This window comes from Solanum verrucosum, unplaced genomic scaffold (assembly GCF_900185275.1).
Source record: "Solanum verrucosum unplaced genomic scaffold, falcon-dt-bn FXZP01000228.1, whole genome shotgun sequence".
NCBI lineage: Eukaryota > Viridiplantae > Streptophyta > Magnoliopsida > Solanales > Solanaceae > Solanum > Solanum verrucosum.
The window spans coordinates 2,279,227-2,299,141 of record NW_026020210.1 but is presented as its reverse complement, the minus strand read 5'-3'; the positions used below and the strand labels follow the sequence as shown (position 1 = coordinate 2,299,141).

The 19,915-nt window shown below is 32.0% G+C and overlaps 2 protein-coding genes across 2 annotated transcripts; one reads left to right on the top strand and one right to left on the bottom strand.

The window, feature by feature from the left end:
* The first annotated feature begins 124 nt into the window (after nt 1–124).
* On the top strand, nt 125–730 carry LOC125830360 (uncharacterized). Its single transcript, XM_049509548.1, has one exon. It carries the CDS (start codon nt 125–127, stop codon nt 728–730), a length of 606 nt encoding a protein of 201 aa, XP_049365505.1.
* Nucleotides 731–13,546: 12,816 nt separating this feature from the next.
* On the bottom strand, nt 13,547–17,808 carry LOC125830422 (protein trichome birefringence-like 41). Its single transcript, XM_049509616.1, has 5 exons — nt 17,473–17,808; nt 15,214–15,385; nt 14,959–15,134; nt 14,671–14,829; nt 13,547–13,847 (listed from the first exon to the last, which is right to left on the bottom strand). The coding sequence occupies exons 1-5, from the start codon at nt 17,712–17,714 to the stop codon at nt 13,556–13,558; spliced, it is 1,041 nt and encodes a 346-aa protein (XP_049365573.1). The 5' UTR covers nt 17,715–17,808; the 3' UTR covers nt 13,547–13,555.
* Nucleotides 17,809–19,915: the final 2,107 nt, after the last annotated feature.

Genomic DNA, 19,915 nt, shown 5'->3' with positions numbered 1-19,915 from the left:
AGATTATTCCGGGCAGGGTACTATTGGTTGACCATGGAGCGAGATTGCTTGATTTGTACGCAGGTGCCATCAGTGCCAAATTCATAGCGACTTGATTCACTCACCCCCTTTAGAGTTGCACCCTATGTCTGCTCCGTGGCCTTTTGTGGCTTGGGGAATGGACGTTATTGGGCCGATTGAGCCGAAAGCATCTAATGGGCATCGGTTTATTTTAGTTGCCATCGACTACTTTACCAAATGGGTGGAAGCTGTCACATTCAAATCAGTCACCAAGAAAGCAGTGGTGGACTTTGTTCATTCAAACATCATATGTCGTTTCGGCATACCAAAAATCATTATTACAGACAATGCAGCGAATCTCAACAGCCACCTGATGAAGGAAGTTTGTGAGCAATTTAAAATTGTTCATCGTCATTCAACCCCTTATCGACCCAAAGCAAATGGGGCTGTTGAAGCGGCAAATAAAAACATCAAGAAGATTCTTAGGAGAATGGTGCAAGGATCTAGACAGTGGCATGAAAAACTACCATTTGCTCTCTTGGGATACCGCACGACTATTCGTACGTCAGTCGGTGCAACTCCTTACTTATTGGTTTACGGAACTGAGGCTGTCATACCCGCAGAAGTTGAAATCCCTTCTCTTCGAATCATTGTCGAAGCAGAAATTGAGGACACGGAATGGGTTAAATCAAGGTTAGAACAATTAGCACTGATAGACGAAAAAGGTTGACATCAATTTGCTTTGGTCAATTATATCAGCAGAGGATGGCTCGAGCTTTAAAAGAAGGTACGCCAAGAAATTTTGAAGTCGGTCAACTTGTTGTGAAACGCATCCTTCCCATCAAGACGAGGCCAAAGGAAAGTTTGCCCAAATTGGCAAGGCCCTTATGTTATTAAACAAGTGCTATCAAAAGGAGCTTGCAACTGGCAATATGGAGGAAAAGGCATCGACACAATTGTTAACGCAGATTCGATCAAAAGATACTACGTTTAACACTCTCATGATTGACATTCTCAAGATGAGAGGATAAAAATGTATCCTCCTTTATTTCAAACACCACTTGTCTGGTGCAAAAAAAAAAAAAGAAAAAAAAAAAAAGTTTTATTGAACTACGTTCGACCTGATTCCTAAGAGGATACGTAGGCAGCCCTTCATTGGGGTTCGGTCTAATCACTAAATAAAACAATAATCATGTTCTTCAATTCTCCAAAGGCTGAGACATGACATTGTGACCTACGGTGTGTTACAAATAAAAAAAAAATGAGATAGTCTTATGAGTGAAAATCCTCACGGGCACCATAAGACGATAGTAAGTTGAGAGAAAGAGATAAGAATGTCTTATTGGTGGAAAACCATGAAGGACACCATTGATCAAATGATGACAATTCCGTCTTGGCAAGAGCACACAATCAAGATAGAAGTCAGGCTATAGACTTAAAGGTACAACATTGTTCATAAGATTCGGACAACTTAGAAGGATCAAACGTTCAGTCCAAATGCATGTCATGATTCATTAAGGTGGTCACGTACTTTCAGATAAAATTCTTTTCATTCCTTTTAAACATTTACTTATTTCCTTCTTCTAAAGACATAGCTTTTCTTTCATAACCCTTTCATTTGTGTCATTTGTACTTGTCTTCGATATTCTTTGAGTTGCATTCAGCATAAACTCGCATCAAGTGAGAAAATCAAATTAAAGTAGCGAAATTGACTACGGTATTTCCAGTTGAATGTTGGGGCATGCACAACATGACTAGGGCTGTGAACCGATCGAAAAAAAAATTCAAAAAATCGATACCGTGTGAAAATGGGTAAAGCAAGAAAGTTGTTTTGGAAAGGATGAACCCCACAACGTGCACAAGATAGAAAATGGGTCAAAATGTTCATAAGAAGTGTTTCAAGGGAAGATAAGGACCGTCTATAAAGCATCTTCAAGTTATTCGTGCGATCGTCAATATGATGATTCTTTCAACCAACACAGATTCAAAGTCAAACCTCCACAAGATATTCGAAGTCACAAACCAACCACCGTTTAGAAAAACTAACAAAAATGTTCTTTGTTTTAAAATAGGTACAAAGAAAAATCGTGCAAGTAATTCGCGAGAGTCAAACGCCACCAGGTAAGTTCTTGAATCTCTGTCTCTCCTACAATATGCACCACAATAATAATGATAACAATAAAAAAAAAAATATTTTTTCTTAATAAAATCTGGGGCATTTTATTTTTGTTTGTTTCTTTTATGTTTGGAAAATGTACAAAAATAAAAAATAAAATAAAATAAATGATCTTAAGTATAATAATAATAATAATAATGTAAGTAAAAAAAAAAAACATATATATATAACCCCTATTTTTATTTTTTTCATGTCTTTACAGGGCACAATAACCCCTGGTTGCATATAGGACACAATAATTCCTTTTTTTTTTTTTTTTATGTCTTCACAGGGTACAATAATCCCTGGTTGCATACAGGGCACACTAACCCCTATTTTATTTTTTTCATGTCTTCACAGGGCACCAATAACCCCTGGTTGCATATAGGGCACAATAACCCCTATTTATTTTTCATGTCTTCACAGGGCACAATAACCCCTGGTTGCATATAGAGAACAATAACCCATATTTTATTTTATTTTATTTTAATGACTTCACAGGGCACAATAACCCCTGGTGGCATATAGGGCACAATAGCCCCTATCTTATTTTTCATGTCTTTATAGGGCACAATGACCCCTGGTTGCATATAGGGGCACAATAACCCCTATTTTATTTTTCATGTCTTCACAGGGTACAATAATCCCTGGTTGCATATAGAGCACAATAACCCCTATTTTATTTTTTTCATGTCTTCACAGGGTACAATAACCCCTGGTTGCATATAGGGCACAATAACCCCTATTTTATTTTTCATGTCTTCACAGGGTACAATAATCCCTGGTTGCATATATAGCACAATAACCCCTATTTTATTTTTTTCATGTCTTCACAGGGTACAATAACCCCTGGTTGCATATAGAGCACAATAACCCCTATTTTATTTTTCATGTCTTCACAGGGCACAATAACTCCTGGTTGCATATAGGGAACAATAACCCCTATTTTTTTTTCATGACTTCACAGGGCACAATAACCCCTGGTGGCATATAGGGCACAATAGCTCCTATCTTATTTTTTCATGTCTTTACAGGGCTCAATAATCCCTGGTTGCGTGTATGGCACAATAACCCTATCTTATTTTTTTATGACTTCACATGGCGTACTAACCTCTGGTTATATTGGGCACAAATCTCCTTTATTTTATTTTATAAAAGTATATTATTATTATGCCTAGTATAAACTTTCATAGCTTTCATCAATAACTCACAAAATTTTCCTAGTGCATACTGGGGCAGAAATTTTGTTTCGTTTGTTTGTTTTATTTTATGGCGTGCAGGTTTCTACATAGTATACCAATTTGAAGTTCAAGAATAAAAATCCTCGTTTTGATTAGAGAAACGAAGAATGTCAGATGTCAATGACATTTAGAGTCGCTTTCAACCCATGTAACGGCTCAACATATCATGAATCATCTTCTCGAGAAAACAAGCATTCAAGAATAACATGCGGAAGAGCGTCAACGACTCAAGTCAAATCATAAGTTTCAGATCATAAATTCAAATATCAAGATGAAAGTTCGGAATCGATGTACCTACCCAAAGAGGGTGAAGCGATAATCGAAGATTCAAAATGAAGACTCAGTACTAGTGAAATAGATATGATCTTGTATCTTTTCCTTCTCTCCTATTGTATTTTTCCTTCTAATGTAACAGCTGGAGCTACGAACCGGAACCTCGACAAAACCTCATTCGACTACCTAAAATTATTCTCCCGTCCCTTCCTATATATTAACTACACCTGATTCCTTATCATTAACTCATGATAGGTAGTTTGTCTAAAGTTAGGGCGTGGTCAAACCTCTTCTCTTTTATTTATTTTCACATTTTTGGATCAATGTCTCAGTAAAAAATTAGTCACATTGTTCATGTCTTTGCATGAAAACTCTTCATGTTTTTCCAAGCAAAGAGGGGCATACTGTGAACACCTAATTTTTGACCAAAACATAAAGATTCTACACCCAATTTTAATATTTCAGCAGGGTTATATTTAAATAAATGAAAAATAAATAACTGAAAATTACAACAAATTATAAGCTTACTTTATATTTAAAGTTTAATAAAGAAAGCTTTGAATTTAACGTATTTTGTTTTACCCTTTCAACTTTTATCTAGTCTAAAAAAATAATAATAGTCGTATATATCATGGAAAAGTAAAAAAAATAAAAATAATAAAAGATAAAAAGAAGAGTCCTAAAAAATTCAAATTACCTTACCTTTATCCTAATTACCCCCAACTTCCTTAACTTATTTGCTAAAAATCCTCCTCCCATTTAGTTTATTTTATTTTTTATTTTTATTATTTTTTTCTTTCTTCTATTTTTTTTTTCTCCTCTTGCACGATCTTTTCTCTTTTTATTTTTTACACGTTTCTTTTTCTTTTCTTTCTTTTCTGTTCGTTCTTTCTTTATTTTATTTTATTTTATTTTTATTTTTATTATTTGTTTGTTAATATTATATTACTATTTTCTTCCTTTATCTCAATCCTAAAATTCTCAACTAAATTTTAAATTAAATCCTATTCACACTCCATCACGTTCCTTTTAATTAGCACCAGACTCACACCCCAAACTATTATAAACACATACACATACACAGAGAAAAAAAAATCACAGAGAGAAAAAGATAACAAAAAGTGAGTTTTATTTTGAAAATTAAGTCAGCGTTCAAGGTTTCACTCAAGGTTCACTCAAGGTTTCGGATTCGTGGCTCTTTAAAGTTAATATTAGCTATTAACTTTGGAAATCAGTAGATCGTAGCAGTTGTTTTTTGTGGTATTAATTTTCGCAGCGAGGTAACTCTAAATTCTCGCATAATGTAGTTGGAATGCTCGTACGAAATTTGATTCCAATAATATGAAGTTTTCTGAGTCGCATGTTATTATTATCTACCATTGTTTGTGATGAATTTATGAATTCTTAGAAAAACGTAACCGTTTACGTTTCTCGCTTTAGAATAATATAAAAATAAAAATAAAAGATGTATCATACATTTTTTTTAATTATTATTTTATGCTCTTTAGATGTAATTAATATTGAAATTGGTTTCGTGATATTTAATTTTGAATAGCTAATGTTTCTTGGATCTTAGTTTTCACTTAAGAATTTTTTTTGTTGAAATTATTTGAAGACTTGTTAGATTAGGATATAAATTAGTGCTTTAGAAAACCTATGAGGAATGTGTTTTAGTCTGCTTTTTTTTTAATATATTATTTTTGATTAAAAAATAATTTGTCTTTATAATAAGTGTTAAGATGATTATCGTTTAAATTCGAATTATAATTAAGAGGATATATGAATATTATTTAGAGATTTATGGTAAAAAATAATAATGAATAATTAGGAAAACTAAATTAAATAAATAAATAAAAAAGGCGAGAAAGCATAAAAAAATTAAAAACGTGAATATAAAGGAATAATAAAAAAAATGATAAAGAAAGAAGAGAAAATAAGAAGTAAAGAAACAAAAAAAAAAAAAATAAGAAACAGAATGTCAAACAAAAAAAAAGGTGAAAAAAAAATAAAAAAATAAGAAGAGACAGAATGAAAAAATATTAATAATAAAAATATAAATTAATGAAGAAAAGTAAGGAAAAACGTGCAAAAGAAAACAAAAAAAAAAAAAAAAAAAATAAAAAATAAAAAAAGAAAAATCTTCCTAAAAATAAGTCCTAATCTATTTAGAATTTCTTGCTAAAACTAATTCCAAATCACATAAAATTTTATTTCTATTCTAAATCTAACTAAAAATACAATCATATACAAATTCGAATTTCTAGTAATTAGATACCTACATATTTTCTATCCATAAATAAAAAATACAAATACATGGAAAAAAAAAAGAAGGAGAAGAAAAGAAATTACAGGACATTACAAGATTTGTAAATATCCATATCTTAACTTTATTTTATTATTATGTTTAAATAAATTTATGTGATATACATATTTTTAATTAATGAGCATATATTAATGAAATAAAGTAGTCTTAAATAGGTTTAAAATAAATCAAAGAATGAGGTAAATAACTTTTATTAATAAGTTAATAATACAATATTTGAAAATTAATTTAAGTCATATATAGTCAATGAAGCGACCGTGCTAGAACCACGGGACTCGAGGGGTGCCTAATACCTTCCCCTTGGTCAACAGAATTCCTTACCCGATCTTTGTTCTCGCAGACCGAATAAAATAAAGAGTCAAATTTCCTTTTGATTAGGGATTTAAATAAAGTGACTTGGAACACCAAAACTCAATTCCAAGTGGCGACTCTGAATAATAAAATAATCCCTTTTCAAAATGTTACTTTAATTGGAGAAACTCTTTTTTCTTTCAAAACATACTTAAATTAAATATTGAGGAAAAAAAAAAGGGGTGTGACAGTGTTTACAAGCCAATTCTAGTAGAGTCTCGAGGATCAGTGTGGAGCCAATTCTAGTAGAGTCTCGATAGGCTATGGCGATTTTAGAAAAAGTCTTCACTTTTTGAATCTCTATCACGCATCTTTTTTTTCGGTCTGATTCTTATAGCTTCATTCCATTCTCTCTCACTTATAATGATTTCTCGTGTGTGGTTCTTCACGTGAGAAGTCGGTGTGTCATGTATAGCTTGGATGTTAGATCTGGTACTAAGGTTGAATTGATAGACTTATGAAAATGATGCATAGTCAGATTTGGAATGTTCAACGATTCGAAAAGGTTAATTAAGGTGATGACTTGACGATGCATTTAAAGGATATTTGAATGATAATGTTGAAAAACAGTTTGACGGACTTCATGAGCATGTTTTTTTTCAAGTTAGTTACCCAGCAGGGGGAATAGTACTTATGTGGTATAGACGATATATGTAGTGGTTCGACAATTGGAAGTGAAAATATTAGAGGGACAGCTAGATAATAAATATTGTAACATTGGAAACTATAGTTAGTAAAGTTGTCATAACATGTATAGGTTGCTTAGCGAATAATGAGAATGGTCTTTTTTTTATGACAAGAAAAACCCGCAGCCGCTACCCTTTGGGTGCGCATAGGGTAAAACCCCTGTTCCTATGTAATAGCTCGCAAACCACATAGGAGAGGTAACTCGCACTAGGCAAGCCCGGTGCGACGAGCTTGACCCAGAAGGCAAACCCCTTGCTTTCGCTGGCAAGGGGTTTTGAACTTGAGACCTCCAACATGGAAGTTCCAAGCCCAAACCACTGGGCCACCCTGAATGGATAATGGTCTTACGCTAACTGTGGTCAGAATCTCTATTGTAGTTTCATAGATTGAATGTATATCAAAGAGGGTCATGATACGACTACTACAATGATAATGATGCTTACTTGGTTAAAGTTAGGGAGTGGGTTGCTTTTGCTATCAACCTGATCTACGAAAGAATTCATATCGCTTGGGTTAGAGACGAAATTTTTTTTGGTAATGTTTTGTAGCTATTCATTGGGTACAAATGTGTGAGCTATTTGGGTACGATCTTCTCAATATGTATGATATGTTCTAGTGGTAGATCTAACGGACTTTCATGCTGTGGTACTAGTTGTATATAGAAATGGATACGTCGATTGTCAAGTGTGAACACTAACTACTTAAAGAGTTATTAGTTGTATCACATGCTCGTATAATGAGATTCGATGTTACATTCACATTTGAGAACCAACTAGTTTGTTTCCATGCACGTTTGGGTTAAGCGTTATTACAAGGAATATTTTAGTGGTGGATCCTTAGTATGGTATTAATGTGTTTAGGTTGTGTAGTGTATCTCGATTATTCAGAATGGTGATTTCCTCATAAGATCTAAGAGAGATCGATATTGAAATGACAATTTTATGGGTAAAGAAAGTACCAACAAGTATATTTGTGTGAGGGTAATTGAGAATTTTATTGAGAAAGTGTGTATATAATTAGGTTAGTCCTTTGGATTATTGGTTGGTATAACTGGGTTTAAGATATTATGTCTATGATAAGGTGGACTAATAGATGATGGCAACGGCTACTAAGCACAACGTATAAGATTTTGTGACGGATTATGACCCGAATGCAACTATATGAAAAGGATTTTCAGTTAAATGAATTCGGTATGGTAATAATGACTTGCGAATATCTAAAGTTGTGATTTTCTACTATTTGGTGAGTAGCGCGATCATATGAAAAGTTAGAGGATGTGTTGAGACACTACTCAAATCTGAGTTAGAGTTATAAATGAAAAGAATTAGTGGGATGTAGTGTAGCTTTCGGAAGAAAGTGAAAGCAAGGATATTTACTCTAATTGTAAGGGCCAAAGATATATCTTTATAGGGTTAAGAATTGGGTTTAGAGATGCACGATTTCATCTTTTTTTTCTCTGGGTATGGTAATAGTTTCTTGGGTTCATCGTATTGGTTATAAACTGTTGGATAAGATTTGAGAAAGGAATTTACAGACATTTGATTCGAATGTGGTCATAAGTTCTTTGGTGGTTTCAAGTTTGATAATGTGTACGGTTGGATTTTTAGTGAAGGATACGGTAATGTCGGTGGAGAGGTGATCAATAATAAGCTAAGATATGTGAATTCATAAAAATCTTCAACATATGAGCTAATGTTGATAGATAAGGGGATTGGGTTATACAGTTGGAAGAATTCAACTTTTTATTTATTGTTAGTCTACATTAATGGTGGTATATTTTATCAAGGTATGAATTGGTAAGGTAAGAAATGATCGATTGCATCGGGTATTGAGCATTATGAAGGACATATGCATGGTTTGGGTAGTAAAGTTTGTTACTTTTGATTATTGAAGGACCTAAGGAACGGTTTAACTTAAAAGTGTTGGTTTAGAGTATAAGGTAATATATCATAAATTGTTGGTCAATAAATAAAATTGGTAAGCGAGTCAGTGAAAAGAATAAAAGTTTAGTGTATTAAAGAGTTCAAGGTATTTGAAATTTGTGTCATGGGAAGAAGTTAAGAAATGTGAAGGAATAAGACCTCTCGTATAGACCTTGGTTCAAAATTGAAGATTGTATGGATTTTCACATTTGAGTTCATATATGACCATACAATGCGACCTGGTTCGCATAGACTTACTAGGGGTTTATCAACGAATTTTATGAAGATTAGGTTTTAGTTGGGTAACAAACAATGATGTGTGGTAGATTTTGCATTTTTATGTTGGGTTGGATTGTTCAAATTATGGCTTCTTGCTTCCGGAGACTCTAGTTTTTATGAGTTGTTAGTAGTTGCTTTTTAAGATGTTGTGGGTCTTGTCTCGACGATCATCTTTATACAGTAGATGCTTCATAGATAGACAGTTTTGGAGAGTCTTTTAGTTTCAAATGTTTTATTTAAAACTTATTGTTTCATACTTATATATTCAGAGAGTTTGAGATTCACTAAACTCTTGTTAAATGTTTCTTTAAGTTTGATGCTTATGTATGCTTGAGTTAGTCTTTCGTTTGTAGTCAGCCATGATGAGGGTTCACTCGGGGACCAGCAATGATTCTCGAGTGTCGATCACGTCCAGGGTGTAGGCTTGAGTCATGACAAACTTGATATCAAAGCACGGAGGATCAAGTGTCCTAGTGTCACGACTCAAAACGAGTCAGGAGTGGCACTCACACTTAACCTTATAGGTGGGAGAACCAACTAATTCAACCCCAACTTAAAGTTCTACTTACGAAATACAACCATAACACAGAAGCTCAAAACTTATTGATGTAAGAAATACAAATCCACTAGAGTCTATTACATATTATTTCCAAAACCTGAAAGTCATCACATCAATGACATCTAATTTCCAAGTACTAAGTCTTAGAGTATCAAAGACACCAGAATAAATAAATAAATATATAAAATAATTAATGTCTGAAAACTTAGGACATCATGCCATAACCGAGAGAATCCAACACAAGCTAGAATCAATAGATTACCCTAGAACTTGATGTGTTGGAGACTAGCTAGAGCTGAGGGCGACCCAAAGTTAGTGGTACACTTGTTGCACTCCATAAAAGAAAACGAAGAAAATACAAGTAGGGGTTAGCACAGGGCAACATGTACTAAGTAGGTATCATCGACTGACTCAAAATAGAAACCAATATACATAAAATCAACTATAAGACTTAGTAGATGGCAAGCAACAAACAACATGAACAAGTGACAACAGTAATGAAGTAGTACGTAATTAATCAACAATATCAAGAACACACATGAGGACTCAGGCCTTCACACCACGCTCTTTTGGGAAATGGGTTCATTGAGATTGAGTATATTAAGTTACTTTAATATGTTTTCCTTTAATGTTATCGTGATGAAGCGTGACATCTGATACATTAATATCATGTTGGCTCGTGGCACCGAATCCATATATCGTGCCGGCTTATGGTATTCCGATCCAAATATATCATGCCATCTCGTGGCACCCAATCCAAATAATTGTGACGGTTCGTGGCACCCGATCCAACAATATAGTTAATTTATCTTTTGTTACCATCACTTTTCACTTCATTAACAATATTTCATCAGACCTTCTTTATTTAAGACATCACTTTGGTAGAACAAGTTCAAGATTATGGATTTCACGGTCTTTGGATTACAGACCAATTACAACAACATATAACTCATCCAAACCACAACAATTAAGTACAGGAAAAACTTCACAATATTACTCAATGACTATCAAGAGTCCCTCTATCACATAGATTAAACCATAACCGACCTCAACCGAAGAACCGAAGTCGAGCAAGCTAATTCTCCAACGTTTTTCCTTTCCTCAATGCCTTCGAACGTTTTCAATCGAGCAAGTATGCATAATTCATAAGTAAACGAGCTCATAGACACCTATATTACTATGTGTCTAACCTAGACTAAGAATTTGCCCAAACCATACAGTTTATAATTCCAAAGTCATTTAACGCTAAAATTCCATTTTGGGAATCACTATTGAAATCATATCATTTAGTATTTCAAGCTAATATTTTCCCCAATTCATAACATGTTTTACACAATAAGCTACCACCTAAGCTAAGTCTGAGAGGAGTAAGTCGTAACCTATCTCGAAGGCCGAGTCCATCAATATTCATTTTGCAATATGATGGTTCATGTCAAAAGCTCAATCCCCAGACCCATCGTTGAACATGATTTTTCTTTCGAGTACGTTTATTAATAAAATAAGGAGCTCAAATCTATAATTTTACTGTAAACAGAGCTCAAATTGGATCTCAAAAACACTCTCTTAATAGGAGGAAAATATCCAAAACTCCTTTCACATAAGTGGTAAATCGATGAAATAAATAATAAGTCGAAGAAGAAAAATCATATGAAAGGTTAAAAATTTACCGATGCTATGAATCCTCAAAGTTCCTGACGTGAGAAAGCTCCGCAGAAGAGACCACCCTCAACCCCAGCCTTCTTTGCAGGTGTGGAATCCCTCAGGCTTCTACGGCTTTGCCGATGTGATATGTAGACCATAAGTGAGATGAAACCAATTAAATGACGGAAAACCATATATTATCAATATAGCCCAAGTCTTGAAACTCGTTTAGAATATTCCAAACATAAATCAATCACAAAACACATTTCTAACTTATTGACAGCATTAATCAACTTTTCGGAGTTGTCTTGACCTAAAGTTGACAGTGGTTAACTCCAAAATTATGAAAATCTTAAAATGCAACCTTTACATTATCCGTTACTAAAACACACTTTCATCCTTGAACATAAAAAGATAGAAGGTACCTTATTCTAAAAAATTGGGATTATTTTCTCTGAATGTTCAGCACAATCTCCTAAGTGACCTCTGCCACTAGATGATCTTCACACAACACTTTCATAAATGTTATCCTTTTGGACCTCAACTTCTAAATCTACTCATCCAAAATAATTATAGGATCCTCCTTAAAGGTTAAATTTTGATCCAACGTAACTGTACCGACTCCCATTAAATCACATAGGAACCATCCAAATGATATTTCTTTTCAACATCTGCACTTGAAAAACAGGGTGAAACCTAGAAAGACCTGGACGTAAAATCAACCTCATTGATGAGCTGCAAGATCTCAAAATGATCGATCAACCCTTCATGGGTTATATCTTAAACAATATGCCACACCCCTCTTTTCATCCCCGCTAAGAAAGAGGCTTAACATGTAGCATTAACAACACTAAGGGGGTCGTTTGGTTTAAATACAAGTTATGCTGAGATTAGTTATGCTATTTTTGTTGCTTGTTTGGTTTGTCATATTCAAACACTTATTCATTGCATAATTTTTAAGAATAAGTTGTTTGTTTACAAAAATACCCTCCACCTTATTTAGTTTTTTACATTTTCTTTGAAAGTTTTAGTTATTCATTCTTAAAAATAAAAATTTTCATCTTATTTAGCTTAAATATTTTTGAGTATGCATTTCCATGATTGTGCCGTGTGTTTTTAAAATTAAACTTTCATCTTATTTAACTTAAAATAGAACTTCCATCTTGTTTAGCTTAAAAATAAAATTTTCATCTTATTTAGCTTAAAAACAAAACTTTCACCTTATTTAGTTTAAAAATAAAACCTTCATCTTATTTAGCTTAAAAATAAAACTTACATTTTAAGCTTATTAAAAGTAAAAGAAAATTTATGATTAAAGTTATCTACATTTTAATTTATATATAAAATATAACTTTTAAGTGAGTAATAAGCTATTTAATTAAAAATATAAAATTTAGTATTGAAGTGAACATTTTGAGAGAAATCAAAATATAAATAAACATAAGAATTAGGCAAATACATTCAGCTTATATTATATTCATAAATAAAAATTGTATTTATAAAATGTAATTTTTTTAATAGAGAAGTGTATTATCATAAGAACAACGAATAATTAAGGTTGTGAATATTATTATAAATGTTGTTAAAAATAATGTTAATATACATGGATGTAAATTGCCGTACAAGGAGAAGCAAGGACAGAGGAACTAGTAGTAATCAACTAATACAAAGATGATTTTTTGGAACATTAGGTCTGTTAATTCGCAAAATTCTTTTGCGAGATTAATGGAACTTAATAGAAGACATAGGACGAGAAGGAGTTGCTCGGATGGTAAGCACCCCTCACTTCCAATTCGAAGGTTGCGAGTTCGAGTCACCAAGGGAGCAAAAGGGGTGAGAGCTCCTAGGAAGGGTAAAACAAAATAAAATAGAAGACATAGATATTCATTCATACCTTTATTGGATATTTATTACTAAACGTGATACACACTAAACTAAAAGTGATTATTGAAGATTGAAGTAACAATTAATGAAATAGAACTACATATTGAATGTGTTCAATTAAGTAACTATTCTTTTCTTTAATCTTCCGTGCACTAGGAAAAGATTTGGATCACAAGGATCAATTCTATAGGAGGTTGCTTTCACAACTCAAATCAGGTAACATAAAAATAATTTTACCAGTTACGTTGTTACTATAAAGTTATATAGTATTTCATTCCAAATATCAGGAACTCCAGCTAAACACCAATGACTACAATCCATTCCACTTAGCCCATAAATTGAAGGATGTCCATCTTTACGCAATAAGCAAAGATTTGTGACATCAAGCAATGTCACTTGCTTCTCAATTGTGTACAATACTTTCTTCAAAACTCTCAGTGCTGGGGGTAACCCTCCTGGATATGTTGAACCACTTATTGGTTGCATTTGCCCTAAGCAAGTTTTCACCCCTGGTTGATTCCAATCGGTACCACTGTTGGTTTCACCAAGGTAAAAATTAACGCGAATGATCAAGTAGAATGATGAATTAAATTTGAATCATTAACATAATATAGTCACGTGGGATAATGGTCATTTAACTTCCAATTTATTGTATACTAATAAGGTCGCAAAACTAATTTTTGTAACAACTTAACCATGTATATATATATATAAACATGTTGATCTTTTCTTCTTATAGGAAAAATTACGTGAAATGACAAATATTTATAGTATATTATGCTCCATAGTTATTATAGTTTCAGATATTTATGATTAGTGACTACAGTTTCTTAAATTGTGCTATAAATCTAGAATTTGTATAATTCGATTTCTGATTGTATAAATCTAGATTTTGTATATGCTTACCTAGCTATTTGTATATGATTTGTTGATACATTTGATTTGTGTAAGTTACGAAAAATTCATAATAAATTACTATGTTTATATATTGGCAGCGAAATGTACAAATAGAGTTTTGAAAAATTCCTATGACAAGAGAAATATACAAACAAAGTTTTGAAAAATTCCTAAATGTATAAATACATAATTTGTATATACCTACCATGTTTGTATATTGGAAGCTAAATATACAAACGGAAATTCTCATAACAAACGAAACTATAGATATTAAACGTAATTAAGCAAATTGTAGCTATGAATCGGAGTGTGATTAAGTTTAATCTCTTTGCTATTTATGAAATTTTCTCTTTTTTATATTGTATCCTAAAAATATATATAGTTCGATTTTTATTTGAGCAACCTACATAATATCCATGTGACAATACTTAGAAAATAAAGTCATATATCGAACTTACTTGTAATGAGAAGGGGAAATTCCTTGAAAGAACACTATAGTTTTTGCAGGATTAATGTTGGTGTCAATCCATTTAGCCCATGTAAATAAAGCTTTCTCAAAAGCAACAACACGATCCATGTCTTTATAATATTGACCTCCTATTTCAATGTAATCCCATCTACAAAATATAAAAGGTGACAAAATCAATATATCAATATGTTTTTTAACGATTACTTTCATGTAGTAGGTTAGCTAAAAAATACGAAATTTGAAAAAAAGTTGTGCCAAAAAAGTAGTTAGAGCTAACGGTTGAGTGGTTCCTCTGCGGTTCCACCAATGCCAAGTGTTGAAAATGAGCATGTCAATTCCTTTCCACAACTTGCCACCTTCAATTGAGTCTAATTTTAATACTCTTCCCTTTTCTTCCCTCACAACGTCCACTAAATACACACTTCGATCCAACATCACGTCAAGTTCAAAATCCTGAAATACGTACAAATTCAAATGGTGTATGTATATATCGAGGGAATTAAAATGATATAGAAATTACGTACATACGTACCAAGAAAGTGAATAAAGAGACATCACCAACTCTGGTTGCGTTGTATTTGGTGTTAGGGAGTGATGTATAAAGAAGACATACAAGTGATTGCCACTGGTTTCGGCTTAGAGAATCTCCCACAAACATTATGCTTTTCCCTTTCAATTTCTCTAACAATGCCCCTCCATCAAATCTGCATACGGAATTTGAAATTTATGAATTATGATACTATGATTTAATTATTTGACATGATATCACAAGTAACATGGCGCATTTTCATACTTTGTAAGTACAATTTAGTTGCTTATCTTATCACATTATTTGTACTAAAATGGTATCATTACTATTCATTATAAAAGGTAGGATAAAATAATGCCATCTGATATCTCAATTCATGAAATATCCTTGATTATCACATTCCGTGTACCAAACTCTCCAAAGCATAAAGAAGAAATGATTATTGTGTGTTTAAATAACACATGATTGTACAAGGTCTAATTAAGTTTATAGTGACAGTTTATCCACCATAATGAAATGATTATTTTACAACTGGAAATCAAATAAAAAGAAGTGGAGGGACCCTACACCTTGTAAAAGCATGTGTTAAAAGACATAGATGCCCTAAGATACTTAAAACAAAATTTTAAAGAAATTGATAAGAAACAATAAAATTTAAAGAGTATTTTCAAACTAGAAAATTAAAACTAGTAGAGAAAATAGAATTAGAAACAGATAAGAAACAATATAAAACTATTTTTCTCAAAGAAAGAAAATAGAGCCCACTGAATGCACAGTGTTCCCTTAAGGAAATTATTCCCCTCATGTAATCGAGGTTAATGGAATATATCCTCTCAGGATAGAACAATCTTACTCACCGGTGTATCGGTACCTAAAACCACGGTGTCAGCGAACCACTCAACGGCAGTAAAGTACACTTAGAATACTAGATTTAGTAATAGTAGAAGAAGTCCAGAAAAATTCGTTCAACTATAATGAGAGGAAATCCCTCAATTTATAGAAAACAAAGGGTAGTGTGAAAAGGTTCTTATTGTGCCTTACCCGAAAGGTCACAAACCTTTGGAAAAGTCACAATCTTTCGGAAAGGTCACAACCTTTCATAAAAGTCACAACTTTTCATAAAAGTCACAACTCTTCATAAAAGTTGCAACTTTTCATAAAAATCGCAACTCTTCATTTTTCATTCACACCTTTTAAAACCCAACAAAACACAGATCCTAGACACCCTACAGTGTGGCACCTTCACATAAAAACAATTTTTTTGTAGTATTTTCTTATTAGCACATGAAGAGGGGGGGGGGGGGACCTATGTTCAGATATGTTACTTTTGTGGTAATCTCCAATATAATTGACTAAAATATGCCAAGTCTAATTTGATTTAGAGATCTAAAACCTACTTTAAACAGATCATGTATAGATCTTCATCAAGTGGTCAAGATCTTAATTGGTTTCTTCTCTCTTAAAAAAATATTTTTCTTTTCATCGAATATATCAACAACTCTAATAACATGTTTCAATTCAGCACCTAAACATAATAATTAATGTGTTTATATTAGATACTTTTGACTTGTGTATTCACAAGCGTTCATTACATATATAAATTAATTACATAAATGTATGTATTATTGTGTTCGAGATTTCCCATAGAGAAATCATTATTAAAGCTGCCACTTTTCTGGGGGGTGGTCACGGGTCATTATAAGCATTCAAGCTCATTTGTTAGCTTTTTGTAGTATTAGTAATACATGTGTTAGTGACTTTATCTCGTATAAAATAGTACATTAATTTTTTCATGACTTATGTATTTATAAAATTATGTTAGTTATATGGATTTCAAAATTGCAAATCAAACACCATATTGATTTTTATATGAATAATTTATTTTTTAATTAGCTATCAAACTTATTATGGATTTAATACTTGAATAACTCACTTTCAAATCAGCTACCAAACGAACCTTCGGTTCAAGGCTCACGGGCACTCCTTCATCAATCTAACCTCTAGCCTCCATCACTTTCATAAATCATTGCACATTTCAACATAGATTGTAATTAAACATTTTTAGAATTAGAAAGATTCAAAACCAAGAATCAAATAACATTATTAACAAGTTTCATTTCAAAACTCATACACTAGTAAAAAAACTACATAAATTAGTGACAGACAAATTTTCTAGTCAATTCTATTTAATGATAAATAAATTCACAACACAATATTATGTTAGATACGAGCAATTAGCGACTGGTGAGTTATTAGAGTTACCTTTGTAAGGAGCATCCATGTGGTTGCCATCTATACTTGAGATAATCTTGGTCAGGACGGCCATTCCTTTGACAATTAAATTCATGTTCAATGAATGGACATTGAGTTGAATTGTAAAGAGGATAAGTTTCATCTTCAATCCAACTTCCTTCGAAAAAGTTGCAACTCTGCTTTAAATTTGCATTTGCATTTGAGTGATGAAAAAGTAGCACAATGAAGATGGTAAAGAAATTCCAACCCATGGCTCTACTCTACTAATCAAATCTTGAAGAAAAATACCTCTTTAATATGAGTGTTGTTGTGTGTGTCATATAGAATTAGATTTTGTTGAGATCTAAAAATAAGGGAAAGATTGTTTACATATCACAAACTTTTTCTGAAAAGAAAAAAGTGAGAGGTAATAATGTACATACATATGATTTATGAATTACTTAAAAATTGTCAGAAATAAAAGTTTTTCACGTTTCTTCACATACCATTTATTTATACCACACTAGATGCCGCAAGGGATGAAGGTAGGGGTGGGCATGGGACGGTATTGAAAACTCAGTTTTTGTTTTTTTAAAAAAACATTACTCTCTTTATTTTATTTGGTACAGTTCAGAATTGATAATTCAAGATATTTTAAAGATAAATGAAATAATTGACTCAAACTTGTAATTGTATTAAGAAATTGTTTAATAAATATAAATAATTAATTCAAAATCTAATGGCATAAAATAAGTATAATTCAAGACCCACAAAATAAAAATTATGAATCCAATATAAATATCTGTTTTTTCAGTCATTTAACAAGAATAGTACTAAATACTTACTAACTGTCCACTTGGAGAGGTTACAATTTTACACTCCATTAAATTATATAGTTAATGACTGTGTTTAGGTCGTTTAAAACGTCTTAAATTTGCATTATATTTCTTCCCAACTGTACAGGTTAATTTGATTGCCATTTGCCAATACTTCTTAACAACACTAACAACTTATTTGATGGTTGTTACATATATTCTCTTGTTAGTTAAAATATTGTGATTGTTACTTAAATTTTATTATATCATATTGTTAAATCAATTGTTATATATATAATAGCGAAAAATCACATTTTAGGTAACAATTGATATGGTGTAATCGTCTAGTTTCAGCTAGTTAGACCTTTTCCAATTAACCCTATAAGGAAAAAAGATTATCGGATGAGAAAAATCACCTAACATTTTTATTTTTGTTGGGATTTAAACATGAAAAGACCTCATGGTTGCTCACTTTTACTTGTCAACTATTCTAAAAATAGATTTTCATTTTTACTTGTCACTTTTAACATATCAAGAAACGATAAATTTTTTTCCATGTTTTACCTTAGCATTAATTATTTATTCCTCAAATTATTTTTCCAAACCTAATACCAAATGTCATTTAATAGGGGCAGTGTAGTAAAATAGTCATATTAATCAATATTTTCTTAATAGATGTGTGAAGTTCAATTGGGACAAGCACAAGGGAACCAAAGGAGTATAATGTAGTTTACAAGTATTTGTTAAAACTTTTTCATAATTTATGTTTCTTAACATATTTTATTTCAGATTTGAACTAATGAAATTTGGATGGTTCAATATTAACCCCACTCTATTTTTCCACAGACTAAATAATTTGTGGACTATACTCGCTATTTATCTTTTGGTGTGTATAAAATGAGAGCCAAAACATTCCTCATATAGGTGAGAGCATCACCCAATAGACCAATCAGATACAATTGCAAATTTCAAACCAAAAGATAGTCAATTTCTCCGTCTCAATTTATGTGTAAATTTTTCATATATTCTTTGAATATTTTGAACTATCAATTATTGTGACTTATGTTACTTTTTACTTGGTTTATAAATATATAAATTTCATTTTAAAATATTTGAAGTTTTCATGCGCAAATTTACTATCAAATTTAAATTGTTTGAATCTCGAAAAATAAAAAGTGTCTGTATAAATTGGGACAAAGGAGTACAACTTTGACAACTTGTGAGAACTTACTATCTAATATTTTTTAAATTCGTTTTTTTTTTAGTCCCACATTTGATGCATGATGTATCTAGAGTGTATAATGTATATAGTCAATATACACTCAGGTACAATCAGTGAGTATACATTGAGGATGTTATACCGCATTTTAACTCGAGGTCAAAATGGTGTACGACATTTTGGTGATTTCCAAATTAATTAACTTAAGAAGTCGCCACCTAATTAATTATGGTGAATTAGGACACCTAAATATTTAACTAAGTAATACTAAAATGACTTCAATTAAATGGTCTACTTAACTTGCATGATTCTAGGTAAGGGTTCTAATTTATCCTAAAGGGAAGGGGTAAGACATCCTTTAAGATCCGTTGAAAGTGGTTAACCGGCCAAACTTAAGTTAATTAAATTTAAAAGAAAGATATGAGTGCCAAAGATTAAG